At 38.2% G+C, this 20274-nt stretch overlaps 1 protein-coding gene across 1 annotated transcript in view; it reads right to left on the bottom strand.

Annotated features, from left to right (window-relative positions):
• MICU1 (mitochondrial calcium uptake 1) overlaps positions 1-20274 on the bottom strand; it is a 272079-nt gene that overhangs the window by 122137 nt on the left and 129668 nt on the right. Inside the window, exons 7-8 of the mRNA XM_049854813.1 lie at positions 17271-17353; positions 7670-7867 (exon numbers count right to left, since the gene is read on the bottom strand). Of these exons, the coding sequence (XP_049710770.1) occupies positions 7670-7867; positions 17271-17353 (281 nt within the window). The remainder of the gene's footprint in view (positions 1-7669; positions 7868-17270; positions 17354-20274) is intronic.

Genomic DNA, 20274 nt, shown 5'->3' with positions numbered 1-20274 from the left:
CAAAAGGTCAGATTCACAAGTGCTAAGCCTTTTTAAGAAATCATGCCCAGTTATATTTTAAACAATAAAATATCACGCTTAAGACTCCACTCTCCAAAAGATATGAAACAAAAAAGGACTTTTTGTATACTTTTTATACAGTAATTCTCAAGGTTGCATTTAGACTCTGAAGCAGCTTTACTATCACTGTGGACATTCCACTAAACATAGTATTTTTAGTCTGATTCTACAGGCAGACAACCTATAGACCACAAGTAATTGCAAATTTGAGCTGAAGAAAGAAAGAAAAATGCAAGAAATTAGAGTTTCAGTTTTGGATTTCATAAGTAGTTCCTGTATCTTCTCAAACTATCTCACCCTGAGAGCTAGCTAACCTGATTTCAGCAGGCTAAAATCTGGGACCTAGCCTAAGATGTGATACAGAGAAAAAAATACAATTAGCTTTAAAAAAAAGTGCTGACTTCAAGTCATGGATGACTGATTTATAAGGAATTATTGAGGATAATCAAACTTTTATTCTATTATCTGCATACATTTCTATTTTTTTGAGCAATGATTATTTCCTAAAACACCCCTCCCTCAGTGCCTCAGGCAAAGAAAGACTACCAGGTTGGGTAGATCAGTTTCTGATACAATTTGTTAATTCTTATGAGATAAACAGATGTCTGGATTTAAGGTATAAGTAAAGAGATCAAAATAAATAACTCAAAAGAAACAGGAAATAAAAATTATTTGCTATACCTAGAATAGTGACGTTGCCTGGAAGGCAAGAAAACTTTCTTGAGAGGAATGGGTATGACGATGCACCTGAGTTCTTGTTTTCATATTTCCCCACAACCTACAATACTATTTTAACTATGGTATTTGCAATCACATCATATGCATGCAAAAGCTGGACCATGAATAATGAAGATGGAAGAAGAATTGATCCCTTTGAATTGTGGTGTTGGCAAAGAATATTGAATATACCAGGGACCGCCAAAAGGACTAACAAATCTGTCTCGGAAGAAGTACAACCAGAATGCTCCTGAGAAGCAAGGATGGTGAGACTGCTTCTTACATACTTTGGACATGTTGTCAGGAGGGATCAGTCCCTGGAGAAGGACATCATGCTTGGCAGAGTGCAGGGTCAGCGAAAGAGAGGAAAACACTCAACAAGTTGGATTGACACAGTGGCTGCAACAATGGGCTCAAGCACAACGATTGTGAGCATGGTGCAGGACCCGGCAGTGTTTCGTTCTGTGGTACACAGGGTCACTACGAGTCGGAAGTGACTCGACAGCACCTAACAACAGTAAGTTTCAGATGAAGGGAACAGCTTCCTTTTTTTTTTTTTTTTTAATATTTGGGAAAATTATATTTTCTATGGCCTTTCCTCATCAGAGCTTTATAAGGATAAAGCAGTTCATGTTGACTAAATGTTTTAAACTCTTTAGAAAAAATGTACTTGCAAAAGAATTTTATTATTGTGACCAAATATAAAAGTTGCAATTTACCTATAGCGGGGATTATTATTGTTGCTATTTTAATAGTTTTTTTTTTTTAAATACTTTTAAACATATACTTGGTTAGCTGAAGCTATAAATACATAAAGAGATATGTACTCTGTCATAAACCCTTTCAACAATTTCTGGAAAATTCAGAGGACAGAATAAGAAGCTATAGATTTATTACTATCCACATTAGCTTCATAGAGGCAAAACTGGAAACCTCACTGAACACTTCATTTCAGTTCTTGGTCTTAATTAAACCAAGAGTCAACTCTCATCATTCAGTTTACAAAATAAAGCCCCTTTTCCAGAAAAAAAAAAAAAAAAAAAAAGACTATTAGAGTAAAATATTTTGCTTTGCCAGGAGTGTCTAGTTCTATCAACTGCTTGATTAAAAGCCCTCTTGCCTTCTGGTATCCTTTCCCATCATCTTTTGGCTTGGAAAGGAGCTGAGGTTTACCCCTTAATATGGTCCTCTGCATCAGGGCAAGAGAGTAGTTAAGTCTACTTTAGCACTTTAAGGAGCCCTGGTGGTGCAGTGGCTAACGCACTTGACTGCTAACCGAGGGTCGGTGGTTCGAAATCACCAGTGGCTCCACTGGAGAAAGATGTGGCAGTCTGCTTCCACACAGATTTACAGACTTGGAAACCCTATGGGGTTGCTATGAGTTGGAATCAACTCAGTGGTGGTGGGTTTGGTTTGTTTGGTTAGCACTTCAAAGAGACAGGCTCGAAGCTGTTAGCTTGACTATTTATAGGTTAAGTGATCCTGAAATTTCCTTAGTCATTTTAATCATCTAGTTGTAGTTATATATTTTCCAAAAAGTTCTTTAATATTTAACTGACATTAATGCTAAGTAGCTTAAAACTGTAAACCCCGGTAGCATAGTGGTTAAGTGCTATGGCTGCTAACCAAGAGGTCGGCAGTTCAAATTCACCAGGCGCTCCTTGGAAACTCTATGGGGCAGTTCTACTCTGTCCTATAGGGTCGCTACAAGTCGGAATCGACTCGATGGCAGTGGGTTTGGTTTTGGTTTGGTTAGCTTAAACCTTTTAGTTTTTTGTTGACAGATGAGAGTAACAAGCATGGTTCTTTATGTTTCCTCTTTGACTTTTCTCCTGACTGAACAAATCCAGTTAAAGTCACTATTTTTTCTTAAAGACTGGGAATATGACAGTCATTGTTTTCCTTTGAATCACATTTAATTTGCCTTCAGATGACTGATATCGTGTCTTCTTAAAATGTGATAATCTCACTGGTTATGCAATAAGTATGTGAACCCCGAACTTATAAAGATTCTGCTACAGACTGGAATTGTATTAGCTGGCACACTTTCAGTATCCTTGTTGTATATTCGGGTGTTGGACTATAAACTAGTTTTTACTTTTCTTTGGCATAATGACAGGCCCATTTTCCCTTCTCTCCCAAATTAATCACAATCTTTCAAAGAATTCTCTATCGCCTTTCATTTTTTGAATGACATCCCACTTGCTGTAGCCTTCAAGAAATCAATGAATATATTAACTGGAATTAGACTTGGCAGCCGTCTCCAAGGAGTCTAACTCAATAATTCTTGGTAGCTTGAGATGGAATTTTTAATAACCTCAAAGGAGATTTTTAAAAACCAACTGTGTATTCTTGAGTCATTCTTCAAGCCCATCTTTTTTGAGTTCCCAAGTAGAAAAAGAAGGGCAGAATAAAACAAATCATAAACAACAATCACAACCCCACTACAGAAACATACAACTTTTATATTTGTTCATAATAATAAAATTCTTTTACTAGTATAAACTTAAGAGCATTAAAATGTTTTTTTCTTTTAATCTAGTGAGCTTATGGTTGTCATGAGGAGAAATTAAATTGCTAACTTAGGTAGCACTGTACAAACACAAAAGAACAGTGTGTTTCTTTTTAGTGATAAGACTCAACTTGAGCAGCAAAGGGACTAGGAGAAGGTGGTGCTGGGGAAGGAAAACTGTAGATATTCAAGAAAAATCTGATATTTTTCTGACCCTAAAATTCAGAAAATTTTATTTTTCTTTAGCATGCCACCCCACATAAGCCAGGCAGAAATCTCATCACAGACTAAAAGTTACTAAGTTAATCAGAGAAGAAGTAGAATAGCTCAATCTGAAAGTCAGCATGGAGCAGACCTGAGTTGGAATCCTGGCTCTACCATTTAAATAACTGTGTGGCTTTTAGCAAGTGACTTACCTCTTTGAGTTGCAATTTCTACATCTGTAACATAGGTATAAAACCATCAAACATCACAGGGTTGGCACGAAAATTCAAAAGGCAGGTAATATATGTAAGGTACCTGGCTCATAGCAGGCACCAGTACATATTCATGGACTTCTCCCTCCTCCCTGTCCCCTCTGGAAATGAAATCTGACAGCTAAATACCATTCTCCTCACTCTCAAAGCTACTGTGGTGAGAAGAAAGACAGAAACAACTAAATGGAAAAATAAATCTCCTTGATCTGAAATTTCAAAGTGGATAACTAAGTATTGAAATAAAACTAGTAAGAGAAAAAATGATGGAATTATAAAAGCCATAGGAAAGTTATTAAGATACTATCAATCATTTCCATTTTCCTCTCAGCTTTGATGATGAGATTATATTTCATATTCAGCAAGGAGAGAAATGACCTAACTTTGAAAAGTGAAATTGAAAGTGTTTCAATAAAAACAAAAATCGGTGCCACTTTCCAGATGTTTTGTTAGAAAATGATTTCAAAATGGAAGTAAAGGCTTTCAATCATTCATCTGAGATGGCCTGTTTAGGTGCCCACTATGTGCCTACCATCATACTAGGCAGCAGAGGGCATACAAGAGAAAGTGAAGGAATGCGTGCTAAAGGCATAGCATACACCAGGTGGCGTCAGGCGTATAACATCATCTCACTTAGCCACTGCCCTATTTTACAAATGAGAAGCCAGGCTCTGAGAGGATAAATAACTCATCTGAGGTCATACGTGTGAGTGACTCAATCAAAATTTTAACCAAGGTCTCACTAGCACCAAAGCCCATGGTTTTTCTGCTATGTCCACTCCTTAGTTATTGAGATGGTTAGGTTAGACCAGGTCATTATGTGGAAATGGAGAACGACCACATTAGATCACAAAATGAAGGATGACTACATCATTATATAACCGTCATATTACATCACTATGTAACTACCAAATTACATTATTACATAACTGTCTAACCACCGAGAATCATGACCCAGCCAACTTGACACAAAGCCATCACAGCCAGCATTACTCTCATGTCACACCTCAGTGTTTGTTATTGTCAGATGTATGTTGTTAATGAGCAAAATAGTTGGATGGTACGTTTTTTACTATTGTAAATAAGAAATGTCAGATAACGAGATAGTCGGTAAGTGAGGAGTAGGTGTATTCACCCTCCTGAAAGAATTACAAATCTAGCTGACAAGAAACAATACTGACTGTTAAAACTCTAAATAAGGGGTTATCAATAAGAAGGCACTTATTCATGAGTCCTGTGCCATTCTATGGAAGGAAAGAACACTTACTACACGCTGCTGGTTCCCTCAAACAACGAACTGCCTGTCTCTAAAAACTTCATTTTTGACTGGTTCACAGGAACAACTTCGGTACATCTCAGCCCAAGGCCTACAGATAATTCTAAGTTAATATCAAACGGAAGTGTGCTTTCTACAATAAGTATCGTAGATATGACTACCTTTTAATCTATGTTCTTCTGTGTTTGGGAATAACCTAGCAGGTACACATGTATGAAATCCCTAATCTCCTTTACATGTTTCTATCTCATTGGCTATCTACTCAATACGCTAACGGGCTTTCAGCTCCATAACGTGTTAGGATGAAAGACACATGCCTCAGGCTCTGCATCTTTAGACTCCCTCTTGCTTTTCTAGGAATGAGTGTTAGGCTAGACTGCAGTCAGGCTGGCACCTGCTCAGCCCTCTCGATGACCCTACATTATTCAAAATCTGTTAAATGTACCTACCTTACTTTGTGTTTTATTCTCTAACTACATTTTATGGATTTGTGTTAAACTGTAATTACATAATCAAACAGTTCAACTCATTCACATTCCCAGATCATGTTAAAATGTTTTCAAAGAGGACCATTCCAGGTATGCACGCTAGGGATCAAGGCACATGTCCTGAATTCTAGTACATGCCAACTCTTGCACAAAAATTGTTGGATGAGGCCTATTTCCTTCTTTTTGGAATACTCTATTTCTATAAGAATGCAAACTTAACAAAGGTAAATACAACGTGTTTTTCTATATCTTTTGGTTGTAGCATCTCTAGGATATCTTATACACAAAAATACCCTATTCAATATAAATCAGTGAACAAAATAAAATTCACTGCCTGAGAATTCTCCATGAAGCGAAGACAGTAGCATTAACATTTCCAAATAAAGTTCTAGAAGTCTAATGCTTAGATGTTATTGGGCATACCATTCACTCCATTTCATGTGGTTTTATTTTGAACTCCACAAATCTCCAGTGGTTTACTGTGGCAAGGTAAGTGATGGGAATCAGAGTATTGCTATTATTCCGAAGATAATGCCCTTCATGGACAACCAGACAAAAGCAAAACTTCAACAAACTGGAATATTTAGAAACTGAAATATTACCGCTAATTTTCTGGTTAAACAAGAGCTGATCAGATAATCTGTTTCACGTCAGTTATTTTTGTTGAAAATCTTTCCAGGTAATTTATTTGCTAACCAGGTATATCACTGTTTCATTTACTGTGCATGTAGTAAAGAAAAACCCTCAAAATCCAAACCTTTAACCCCCTTTCTTGCAAACGCCTTTCCCGAGGCTTCGCCTTGTGCTCTGCACTAGACAGACAGAGCCGCCAGCCCAGCCGTGCCTGCTGCAGATCCAAGGCGGAAACTGCGAAGCTTTTAAGGCAGAAACTGCGAAGCTTTTCCATTTAGTAAATGCTTACCCAACTTTTACCATCTATGAAGCACATGAAGCACTTGCCACTTATTATAAGGAATAGAGGCGCCTTCTCAAGGAGCTTGGTTTAATTATAAGACCCATTACTTTGTTTTCTGAGGTAAAATCTCTATCAATGACATCTTTTTCAAAAGCAAGTACAAGAGCACCTTCCAAAGTCTGACCTGATTTTTTGATTCCTCTCCTAGAATATAATATTAAAGCACACTCCTACCGATAACGGGAATTCAGTTGAGATTTTTCAAACTGTCTTAATCAGTTTCGGTGGGTGGAAGGGGTGGGAGTAATATATCAGAATCTTGCGGGAAGACGGGGAAAGCCGACAGAGGTGTAATATATGTAGTTTGAAAACAAAGTAGTTCTTTCGTCAATATTTTCATGTGTTTTTAGTCATACTATTTAATGTTTTGAAACTGAAATAATATTAAAGTAGGGCTTGTATTTTAAAAAAAGAGGTTGAGAAACATTAGTATAAGGGAATTTTAAAAAATCTCAAGAAACAAGAGACTTCGTATTTTGTCTCCAGACAAAAGCAAGCACAGAAAGTATCTGATGAATATTTTGAATAGAATCAGTGGCCAGTTAGCCCAAAACACACGTAATTCAATAACTACACACACAAAACACTGTAACGCTCTCAGAGAACTGTGTCTAGGGAGTGAATAGATTAAGGGTCTAAACCGAGCGAAAAAGGAATTTGTAAATTTCTAAATACAGTAAGGTACCTTTGTGACTCTGAGCACATATATTTTTATTTTGATATTCTGTGTTTCCAGCTGCTTATTACCTTTGTAAAATTCGCAGTAAGAGCTGTTTATTACCTCCGTCACCTCTACCTCCTGGTGCCTTCCAGACAATAAACATAAAGCTGGGGACAATAAACAATCTGCTGAGTCAGACTGAGAGCTGCTCTGAACTCCGAGTTTCCTTCTCGCCAAGCTGGGTATCCAAAGACAACTAAGATTTTCAATTTAGATTCCTGGCTCTCAGCCCCAGAACCACCTTGCTGCATGACATTTTCACGGATCATGTTATTTTCTCCCTGCTGTCAGCTTGTAGATGACTGATAAGGTTCAAATCCATCAGTTCCCATAGCTGGAGGTAGACTGAAAGGATGCCCACAGTACAGGTTCTCTCAACCCAGGGGCTTCAATGGGCACGTGTGATGGATAGCGCCCCCACCCCCTAAAGTCCAAGGAATACCCACCTCTAGCTTCAGAACATCATGCTGAAGTTTACGCTGAAATTCAAGGAAGTTTTTGATGGTCAGCTTCCCCTTGAGATCAGCTCCAAAAAAGTAGGTTGTGAGGGCTGAACACAAGCCAGACTTGAGGGTGTTACCGGTAGTAGAACGGTCTCTGTGACGCATACCCATGCTGGTTTGGGAGCGAATGATGCTCTGAACCTAATAAAGAAGCAAACCCCAACCCAGGAAAAAAAATTAAAACATGAAAAAAATATAGGAAAGTAAGAATAATAATTGACTTTATTAACTGTTTATTATTTTGCTGCACTGTGTTACAAATATCTCTTAATTCTCACAGCAATTGTATGAGGTAAGTCCTATTATTAGCCTCATTTTACAGATGAGAAGACGGAAGCACAGAGAATTAAATATTGCTTACTCAACGTCATGTGGCTGGCAAGTAACAAACAAGATTCTAGCACAGGCAGCCTGGCACCTTTAAAATTGGGATGCGCTTGGAATATCTCTCTTCAGAAAAAGAAAAAAAATTGTTTTTGAGAGACTCAAAACCTCCTTCTCTCACTGAACTAGGTGAAAAATTATCAACCTCACAGTAATACCACCCATATCTCAGGAGGTTTGTAAAAAATTCACACCTCTCACTTTCTGACTCTGTGATTGTGGTAAGAGGAGCAGGAGAGCTACAGGCAAACACTTGACATCCAAGAGCTGTAACACATTTATGAGAGTGATACATGAAATATGAAGAAGTTATGAAAAACTCTCCAAGAAAACATGCAGAATTAGTTCAATCTTTGAGTATGCTTTAAGGGAGTGTTTTCAGGAAGGATAATTTTTGAGGCTAGCGACAAGTGGCCTAACTACGTAGACGAGATTTCTGAAGCAAGTTTCATTGCTGTAACTTTTTTTAAGAGACCAGCTTCTGTGGTCATTTCTACCTCCTTATTAGCTGAACAACAACAACAAAAAACAGCTATCCAGAAAATTAAAATAGGGATATATAAAGATAAATAATAAAGAATAATACATATACCCTTTGGATGACAATTTTTAAAGTGCCAATTAGAAAAACATATTACTTAAAAATTTAAGATTTATAACAACTGATTTACCCCAATTAAATGTCTTTTATTTATTTTATCTGTTACCTGCAACTACAAAAAAAAGAGACTTCTTTTTTTTTAAGATAGCATTTTTCTTATAAGATTAATCTCTGCTTATTATAATAAAAAGGCAAAAAATACAGAAATAAAGTAGGAAGTGGTAATCTCCCACAATCCTGCCCTCCAGATAACTGTTAACACCTATTTATTACTTTCAGATCTTTTTTCTGTATATGTACTCATTGATATACATAAAAAAAAGACATTCTTTTACATAAATGGGGCTCTATTCTGTAACCCATCTTTTTTATTTTACAACATGACTTGTTCAATGTTAATACATATGTACCTACTTTACACTTTTTAATGGCTGCACAATATTTTATCATATGGAATTTAACCAATCCCTCACTGATGGACATTAAACTTGTTTTATTAACAAAGTAGCAACGGACATTTACTTTATATTTAATTTATATGTTTGTGCTCTTATCCATTTATTTCCTTAGAATAAATATTTAAAAGAATTGGTAGATCGAAGGGCATGCACCTAAAATGTTGATACATATTGCCAAACCAAACCCATTGCTGTGGAGTTGATATCGACTCATAGTGACCCTATAGGACAGAGCAGCACTGCCCCACAGGGTTTCCAAGGCTGTAATCCTTATACAAGTGAACTGCCACATCTTTCTCCCGAGTAGCACCTAGTGGGTTTGAACCACTGACCTTTTAGCAGAAAAGCATTTAACCACCGTGCCACTAGGCTCCCCAGAAAGGCTGAATCAATTTACATATCCACCAACAATTAATGAGTGTGCTTATTTTCCCATACTCTAGCCAGCACTTGCTATTATCTTTAAATGTACCAATTTGAAAGATCAAAAATGGTATTTCACTGTTGTTTTAATTTACATTTCTTTGAGTTTTACTAAATGAAGCATCTTTTCATATGTGGAGCAGTGGTTAAGAGCTACAGCTGCTAACCATAAGGTCAGCAGCTCGAATCCACCAGCCACTCCTCGGAAACCCTATGGGGCAGCTCTACTCATACGGTTACTATGAGCTGGAATCAACTCGACGGCAACGGGTTTTTATTGGTCATTTGTATTTCTTCTTTTGTGCAATGCCTTTGCCCGTTTTCCTGTGGGGAGGGGAGAAGATACTTCTCTTTTCCTTACTAATTTATAAGATTTCGTTACATACTAAGGATGCTGTGTCAGAGACTGGCTAGTTGTTTCCCAGACTAATTTCCTCTCCTTCCTAGGCACCAGCTAGACTCTATTACACAACCTCCTTTGGGATCACATATGGCCGCTGCACTGAGTTCTAGCCAACAGAATGCAAGAGAAGTGTTATGAGTCGCTTTAGGCCTGGTCCATAAAAACCTCTCAAGTATAATCCTTCAAACTCTTTTTCCTTCTGATGCTACCGTGGAAGCCACACAATCAATGTGCAGGGTCACAATATGTAAAAAGCCTAGGTCCCTGAATCTATGCATGGAGAGCCATCTATATCTGTTTTATTAGAGTTATATAGAGTAAGAAACTCCCATTGTGTTAAGCCACTGAAACGCTGAAAATATTTATGAAAAAAGGTTTAAGCCATGTATCTGCAAAGAATTTTATCTTGTCAGTGATGTATTTCTTCAAATACAAAGTCTTTATATGTTCCTAACTTAGTGGGCAATCTTTCAATCCAACAGCACGATGAAGTGGAGAGAGCAAAGGCTTTGTAGTCAGGAACCAAACCAACCAAACCAGTTGCCACCGAGTCTATTCTGACTCATAGCGACCCTGTATTACAGAGTAAAACTGCCCCATGGAGTTTTCCAAGGAGCTCCTGGTGGATTCAAACTGCTGACCTTTTTGGTTAGCAGCAATAGCTGTTAACCACTATGTTACCACGGTTTCCGTAGTCAGGAAAGGCCTCTTCAAACCTACTACTTACTACTCAGTAGTTAAATCTACTTGAGCAAAGTTACCCAGCATCTGAGTCTCAGTTTCTTTGTGTAAAATGGAAACAGTATCACTCATATTTACACAGTTTCTTTAAAGGGAGATTGTACACGCATGCATTCCTAGAGTAAAGGGTTCCACAGACCGAGTGTTCAATAAGTGACGCAGTTATTATAATTTAGGTTAGGTACTTAGCAATACTACCATACTGATATGAACATAAACCCATCACCTTCTTTAGACCTGAAGGAAGTATAACTGAGATCACTCCAGTACAGCTTAATAAATAGTACACTATGTTGCTAACAGGCAAAGAATTTGATTTTTTCCCCAGAAGAATATTACATCAGTTGACATGCATAACTAAAAGAGAGCAATGAAGTAGATATTTCAAAATCATTTGCAATTCCAAGTTTTTATATAATTTATAAAATTCATTTATCTTTTCAAAAATTCAGTTAGACAAACTGACAGATGGGCGGAGGTAACAACATAGTAGCAAAAAGATCTATAGGTAGCAGTGAAGTATGGAAGAAAGGATGAGGGTTGTGAAGTCTCAAAGATGAAGAGAGTCACAGGTGAAGTCTTCACAATGGATGACCCACTGTAAACACTATCAGAGAATCCACTTATTCCTCAGTAAGAACATGCTATCTGTGACAGTGAAGAACCTCTGGTGGTGCAGTGGTTAAGCACTTGGCTGCCAGCCAGGTCAGTGGTTCGAATCCACCAGCTGCTCCAACGGAGAAAGATATGGCAGTCAGCTTCCGTAAAGATTTGCAGCCTTGGAAATCCTAGGGAGCAGCCCTACTCTGTCCTATTGGGTTGCTATGAGTCGGAATCAACTTGATAGCAGTGAGTTTTGTTTTTTGTTTTTTTCATTTGTTATAATGGCTGTTTAGTTTTTCCTATTTAATCTATAAGTCAAATAGCATACACTATGAAGAAGAGATATTAACATATGCCTCTGGCTCTCTAAAGGGTGGGATAGTATAATAGAAAGACATTGGACAGGGAGTCAGGAGACATGGGGTCTGATTTTGCTACTCTCGTGAAAGGAGGATATACGCAAGTCATCTAACCTCTTTGGGCCTTAGTTTTCTCATTGGAAAAGTTCAGGGTCAGAGTACATGATGTCTAAGGCTCCGTATAGCTCAAATATCTCTAGGATGAGATCATAAGTATTGTAGCTATGCTTTTTCGGGGGCGGGTTCGTGTTTTTGCATATAAACAAGTTTAGAATCATTCATTTCTCAAACGCATGGAGACCTGAAAGACATGTACACAACAGATTTTATAATTATTTAAGTTGAAGTTTTTTAGACTTTAAATTCAAATACAGGATAATCAGAACAATGCTTCTTCTATTTAAAGTCACTGCACAATTCATTTTGCCTGTCAGTGTGTAAGAACCTAAGAATTTCCCAATACCAGTGAACCACAGGAGCCCTGGTAGTAAAGTGGTTAAGAGCTATGGCTGCTAACCACAGGTCTGCAGTTTGAATCCACCAGCTGCTCTTTGGAAGCCCTATGGGTCTCTATGAGTGCACCAGTATTGGGCAGCAACGTCAGGATCTGCCATGATTTAAATCTCGCCTGTGGCTATAAATATTGCAGCTTATATCATTCCCACAGAGGCATTTTAGTCTTTCTTCGTTGGAAACTGTTTGTGAGCAGCAAAACTGCAGTGCTGAGATTTTGTGTGCAAGCGATTGGGAACAGTGAGTATTTTTAGGGAAAATTAGTATTAAGTCACCTTCAGTAATGACTAACAATGGCATGGCTCAAATACTGTCCTGTGTAAACTATTACTACTAGTAGTGTTCTTTCATTAAAACTTCTTTTTTTTATTGTGTTTTAGATGAAGGTTTACAGAGCAAATTAGTTTCTCATTTACTAATTCACATATTCTTTTGTGATATTGGTTGCCAACTCAACGGTGTGTCAACACTTCCCCCTTCTCGACCTTGGATTCCCCGTTACCAGCTTTCCTATCCCCTCCTGCCTTCTTGTCCTTGCCCTTGGGTGGTGTGCCCCTTTAGTCTTGTTTTGTTTTATGGGCCTGTCTAATCTTTGGCTGAAAGATGAACCTCAGGAGTGACTTCATTACTGAGCTAAAAAGTGTCTGGGGGCCATACTCGCCGGGTTTCTCCTGTCTCTGTCAGACCACTAAGTCTGGTCATTTTTTGTGAGTTAGAATTTTGTTCTACATTTTTCTCCAGCTCTGTCTGGATCCCTGTCAGAGCAGTCAGTGGTGGTAGCTGGGCACTATCTAGTTGTGCTGGACTCAGTCTGGGGGAGGCTGTGGTAGTTGTGGTCCATTAGTCCATCATTAAAACTTAAAAAAAAAAAAAAAAGCATAGGCAATTTTCAGTTTTGGCAGTAGTTACGTTCAATAAAGTGACCGCAAACACGAAATCACTGCTCCTAGGGGAAATATAGGGTTAGGTTCCCGCAAGCATCTGGTAATAACAGTTTCTATACAACACAGTAATGCAAACAAAGGCGGCTCTGGAAAAAAATTAAACAAAGATTCAGTGTCTAAAATCTTATAAAAACATGAACTAAAACCTTACTGTCAATGGAGCTGCAGAAAGTGTGATGTGGCAGTGCTCTGTGTGGTTCAGCCCCTCGACCTTGGCTTGCCCCACGAAAACCAAGGAACAGGTTGGCGGAACACTGGAAACCGATTCTTCCATGTAACTCTTTTCCGGTGTAACACTTAGCAAGCAGTTTGAAAATTCTTCTGCAACCTCCTGATCTGCAGAACCTGGCCATGTGTAAGTTTTAATGTTTTTCATGCCAGATCAGCTTTTGAAACGTGTGAGTCAGCCAGCACTAGCCGAGAAAGGTTTAACATTTTCCTCATCCACATAATATAACCGAACATTTCTTCGGCTTGTAGCCTCAGAGCGATGTCGTCCATTATGCTTTTTTAAAATCAGTTGTCATCTCATAAACTCACAAATTTAGTTGCCTATCCATCTTTTCATGGCTTCAACATGCATCACAGATATTTATTTTAGTACTTTCTGAAGCGGCCTCGTGTACAGATCCACGAATTCCCCCCCTTTTTCTGGACGTATGATATCGGTGATCGTTAACATGAAACGCAAGGCCGACAGCACTATCACTTACACCTGAACGAAGCCTGACTGACGTATGTTTCCTCTGTTGGTACGTTACAGCCTTCTTGCACTTCAGCACTATCCCTGCAGGCCACTTAAAGCAGCAAAACCACCAGTAAAATCCACGCATATGTGAAAAACATGTCACTAAATAGATGGTGAAAAGAAGGCCTTTTTTTTAACAGTGTAAGAGCTGAAACGAAGGCAGAGTGTTGCCTTGTTTGACGTCAGTTGGGAATGTGCACACTCGGTGACTCAAATTTTTTTCCACTCTCACATGTTTTCAATGATCACAAAAGTGCTGCAGGTAGTAATTTGGGGGCTATGAATACATTTTTTAAAAATTAAATTTTACCAAGATAAAAATATATATAAATTTGCTATTTCAACCACTTTTAACAAATTTTCATTGAGCTTTAAGTTTACAAATCAAGTCAGTCTCTCATACAAAAATTTATATACACCTTGCTACATACTCCTAATTGCTCTCCCCCTGATGAGACAGCACACTCCCTCCCTCCACTCTCTATTTTCGTGTCCACTTGGCCAGCCTCTGACCCCCTCTGCTCTCTCATCTCCCCTTCAGACAGGAGATGCCAACATACTCTCGTGTGTCTACTTGATCCAAGAAGCTCACTCTTCACCAGTATCATTTTCTATCCCCTAGTCCAGTCCAATCCCTGTCTGAAGAGTTGGCTTTGGCAATGGCTCCTGTCTTGGGCTAACAGAAGGTCTGGGGACCATGACCACTGGGGTCCCTCTAGTCTCAGTCAGACCATTAAGTCCGGTCTCTTTATGAGAATTTGGGGTCTGCATCCCACTGCTCTCCTGCTCCCTCAGGGGCACTCTGTTGTGCTGCTCCCTGTCAGGGCAGTCATCAGTTGCAGCCAGGCACCATCTAGCTCTTCTGGTCTCAGGCCAATGCAGTCTCTGGTTGATGTGGTCCTTTCTGTCTCTTGGGCTCATAATTACTTTGTGTCTTTGGTGTTCTTCATTCTCCCTTACTCCAGGTGGGCTGAGACCCATTGAGGCATCTTAGATGGCCACTTGCTAGTGTTTAAGACACCAGACGCCACTCTACAAAGTGTGATGCAGAACGTTTTCTTAATAGATTTCATTATGCCAATTGACTTAGATGTTCCCTGAAACCATAGTCCTCAAGCCCCCATCCCAGCTACACTGGCCTTCAAAGCATTCAGTTTATTCAGGAAACTTCTGTGCTTTTAGTTTAGTCCAGTTGTGCTGACCTCTCCTGTATTGTGTGTTGTCTTTCCCTTCACCTAAAATAATTCTTATCTACTATCTAATTTTTTTTTTTTTATCTAATTAGTGAGTACCCCTCTTCCTCCCTCCCTCCCCCCTCTCATATTCATCAAAGAAAATTTTCTTCTCAGTTTAAACTATTTCTCCGGTTATCATAATAGTGGTCTTATACGACATTTGTCCTTTTGCAATTGACTAATTTCACTCAGCATAATGCCCTCCAGATTCTTCCATGTTATGAAATGTTTCACAGATTCCTCACTGTTCTTTATTGATGCATAGTATTCCACTGTGTGAATATACCATTATTTACCCATTCATCCATTGACACCTTGGTTGTGTCCACCTTTTTGCTATTGTAAGCAGTGCTGCAATGAACATGGGCGTGCATATACCTGTTTGTGTAAAGGCTCTTATTTCTCTAGGATATATTCTAAGGAGTGGGATTGCTGGATCGTATGGTAATTCTATTTCTAGCTTTTTAAGGAAGTACCAAATTGGTTTCCAAACTGGTTGTATCATTTTACATTCCTACCAGCAGTGTAAAAGTGTTCCAGTCTCCACAACCTCTCCAACATTTATTATTTTGTGTTTTTTGGATTAATGCCAGCCTTGGTGGAGTGAGATGGAATCTCATTGTAGTTTTGATTTGCATTTCTCTAATGGCTAATTATCATAAGCATTTCCTCATGCATCTGTTAACTACCTGAATGTCTTCTTTAGTGAAGTGCCTGTTCATATCCTTTGCCCATTTTTTAACTGGTTGTCTTTTGGTACTTGAGTTTTTATAGCATCATGTAGATTTTAGAGATCAGGTGCTGATTGGAAATGTCATAGCTAAAAACTTTTTCCCAGTCTATAGGTAATCTTTTGGTGAAGTCTTTGGATGAGCATAGGTGTTTGATTTTTAGGAGATCCCAGTTATCTAGTTTCTCTTTCGAATTGTTACTAATGCTTTGTATACTGTTTATGCCATGTATTAGGGCTCCTAGCATTGTCCCTATTTTTTCTTCCATGATCTTTATCATTTTAGATTTTATATTTAGGTCTTTGATCCATTTTGAGTTTGTTTTTGTGCATGGTGTGAGGTATGGGTCTTGTTTCACTTTTTTGCAGATGGATATACAGTTATGCCAGCACCATTTATTAAAGAGACTGTCTTTTCCCCATTTAACTGACTTTGGGCCTTTGTCAAATATCAGCTGCTTATATGTGGATGGATTTATGTCTGGATTCTCAATTCTGTTCCACTGGTCTATGTATCTGTTGTACTGTTCAAAACACTGCCATATAGCAGGTTGAAACACTGCATATTCCTTGGGGTTGTTATAGGAAAAGGCATGCAGGGGATACGGAAAAAATTATTGAGTTATATAAATGTGCTACAAGCATTTGAGCAGGATATTATGATGGAAGAGATTGGTGGAAAAGTCATATGACAAGAATGCTGAATTCAGAAATTTATGCTGCCGATGTGCAACAGCTGGTAGGTCACAAAGAAGGGGAATTGACAGACCAGGACTGAATGGATTTTGAAGAGGAAAGAAATGCTGAAGAAGAAATAATGAGGAAGAGGAAGGAGAGAAGTTGTCAAAAAATTTTACAGTGAAAGGATTAGCTGAAGTTTCTTCTAAACTAAATCAGGGACTTCAGTTGCTTGAAAACATGGACCCAAACACTGATCGGTCTGCTAAAGCTGACAGGCAGATCTGGGAAGCAGTGAGATGTTACGGGAAAATATATAAAGAAAAAAAAGAAAAGGATCATAAAGACAACTCTTGCTAATTTTCTGAATGAAAACACCATCGCCATTCCTAGGGATAATCCAGAACCTTCCATAAGTGGAATTATTACCACAACTAACAAAGTGCCAACATCGTCCAACTCTTCTTCACTGTTGGAGTAAATTTTTATGATTTGTGTATTTTTTTATGTATGTGTTAAAATATATTTGTAATTTTATATGTAATGTTTCCAACCCCCGAAGACAAAGATCATATTTTTAAAGATACTGATAATAAAAAACTATAATAATGAAAACTAAAAACAAACAAAACATTAGCTATTTGACTTATGTCAGAACCAGTTTCCGACAGAGTCATCAGAAAGGAACCCCATGTGTTTTAAGGGACTCTTCAGGACAACTTGCCTGCTCAAACTCCTCCATGTCTACTTCTCCATCTCCGTTCAAATCAAACATCTTGAAGGCAATTTCAAAATTTCTCTGAGGAGCTGCAAGTAAAAAAGAAGGAAAGGAGGGAGGGAGAAAAGGAGGAAGAAAGAAAGAAAAGAAAGAAGGAAGGAAGGAACGGAAAAAGAAAAAACATTTAGAAGGCACTGACCAAAAAAAAAAATTCTTTAAGGAAAAGAGATGGTTAAACAATAAAATGTAGTATCATCAAGGTCACAAAACGCCACTGTATTTACCTAGATCGATCTTTCAGCAATACTCCTTAAAACCAGAACAGAATTTTACTGTGACCGGTGAAGACAGAGCTTGTCTATCTTTGAGTTTCAACACCTTTTATCTTAAATACTTTAACTCTGCGTTCTTAGACCCCATTCCCTTAACCATTTACTGTTAATGTTGTTGCTTAAATACAGTATTATTTACCTGGACAAGAAAGTCTGTCTGGGGTAAGACATATTGTTGGAAAGGAAGAAGCTGAAAATCTGTCTTGCCTTAAAACAAGCTAGCTTCTTTAGTGCTCCTCCCCAAACCAAACCCATTGCTCTTAACCACTGTGCCACCAGGGCCCCTTAATGACCCTAGATCAATCAAAATATAATATAGTTTCTGCACTGGAGTAAAACTAATTTAACAGGACTTCTTTCTCATCGTATTGAATGTTTCTGATAAAAAAAAAACAACAAACTATGATACTTCCTTCTTTTGGTGCTTCAAATTTATACAGCCCTAGAGAGTAAATAAAAATAAAATATCCGATATATCCTAATACCTTTGAATTAAAATTTCAGTTAATGTTATTCTTTTTTTGGGTGACAAAATACATATAACAGCAAATTTGCCATTTTTAAGTGTACAACTCAGTGGCTTTAATTAATTATATTCACAATGATCACTACTATTTGTTAATAAAACATTTTCATTACCTCAAACAGAAACTCTGTACCCATTAAGCAGTTAATGCCATTCTTACTAAAAAAAGGTCTATCTATACAGATATACAGATAGATAATACAGAGAAAAAAGTAAAAAAAATAGATTATACAGACAAAAAAGTAAAAAATCATGTATGTTACGCATTATTGTACAGAGTCTACATTCCCATTTTGCCCATGAATTTGTCAACAGCAGTATCTTCTGGGCTTAAATTCCATCTTCAGCCAGCCAGGCTGGTAAGCTCCTGGCTTTCTGGTGCCTGGATGAATCCTGTGCCTGTCTGCTTCCAATGCCTGCTTCACTTGATATTGGTCTCCAACAGGTTTGCTCTTCTTAGGTCACAACCTCAATTGCTGGGAAGGGATGCAGTTCGGGAGATTTGATTTTTATCTATTTATTGCTGCTTCTCAAATTTTTCCTACCTATCTGAATGCTGTCTTTCACAGAGGAGTTACTAGGTGCCAAGCATTGAGCTAGATAATTTAAAGCTGTTTATTATATGACTTTATACTTTCAGTGAAACCTTTTATTATTTAAACAGAGGAAGAAATTGGGGCTCAAAGCCATTAAATCACTAGCTCAAAATCACACAGCTAATATGTGGAAGAAATAGAAGGTGAACTCAGGTCAACACTGATTTCAACGTAGATAACCTTTTCATCATGCCTCACGGTCTCCAGTATAAATGCAGAAGTAATTATGATAATAAAAACATGCTCTTTATTTTGATATGTTTTGATCTAGAAGCAAAACAAACCCACTGGTTATGTAAGTCTCTGCAAAAGATGGCAGTTCCAGACTGCTCATCTCATTCCATATTCTATGCTTGTACTTCAGGCTGCACCAACTGGAGACTACATTAGCTTTTAGATATGTTCTTCATGTGTTTTTTAAAATTCTGAATATGAATCTCTTTAAACAGGAAAACACTCTCCTGTTTTTCCCTACTGTCTCACACTTGGTACACTTCATTTTTTTTCACATGGGAAGCCTTCAATTTACTAAAGTTTAGCATAACTGCTGGTGGGAATGCAAAATGGTACAACCACTTTGGAAAACGACATGGTGCTTCCTTAAAAAGCTAGAAATAGAAATACCATATGATCCAGCAATCTCATTCCTAGGAATATATCCTAGTGAAGTAAGAGCCATTGAATAGATGGCTAGACATATGCACAAATAGACATACGGACACCCATGTTCATTGCAGCATTGTTCACTACAGCAAAAAGATGGAAACAACCTAGATGCCCATCAACAGATGAATGGATAAACAAACTATGGTACATTCGCATAATGGAGTACTATGCAGTGACAAAAAATGATGAATCTGTGAAGCATCTCATAACATGGATGAATCTGGAGGGCAATACGCTGAGTGAAATAGGTCAATCACAAAAGGACAAATATTGTATGAGACCACTACTATAAAAACTCATGAAAAGGAACAACCTTTGATGGTTACGAGGGAGGGGAGAGGTGAGAGGGAAAAACACTAAATAGACAATAGGTAAGTGGTAACTTTGGTAAACGATAAACAGTACACAATAAGCCAGCACAACCTGTCTAAGGCAAGGTCATGGAAGTTCCATAGACACATCTGAACTCCCTGAGGGACCTAATTACTAGATTGAGGGCTGTGGGGACCATGGTCTCAGAGAACATTTAGCTCAATTGGCATAACACAGTTTATAAAGAAAATGTTCTACATTCTACTTTGGTGAGTTGTGTCTGGGGTCTTAAAAGCTTTTGAGTGGCCATCTAAGATACTCCACTGGTCTCACACTATCTGCAGCAATGGAGAATGAAGAAAACCAAAGACATAAGGGAAAGATTAGTCCAAAGGACTAATGGACCACGACTACCACAGCCTCCACAGACTGAGTCCAGCACAACTAGATGGTGCCTGGTTACCACCACCGACTGTTCTGACAGGGATCACAGTGGTGGATCCTGGACAGAGCTGGAGAAAAATGTAGAGCAAAATTCTAACTCACAAAACAAACAAACAAACAAACCAGACTTACCG

The sequence above is a fragment of the Elephas maximus genome, chromosome 16 (genome assembly GCF_024166365.1).
Source record: "Elephas maximus indicus isolate mEleMax1 chromosome 16, mEleMax1 primary haplotype, whole genome shotgun sequence".
NCBI classification, from domain to species: Eukaryota; Metazoa; Chordata; class Mammalia; order Proboscidea; family Elephantidae; genus Elephas; species Elephas maximus.
The sequence above is the reverse complement of the archived record's forward strand: the minus strand, read 5'-3'. Positions and strand labels throughout refer to the sequence as shown.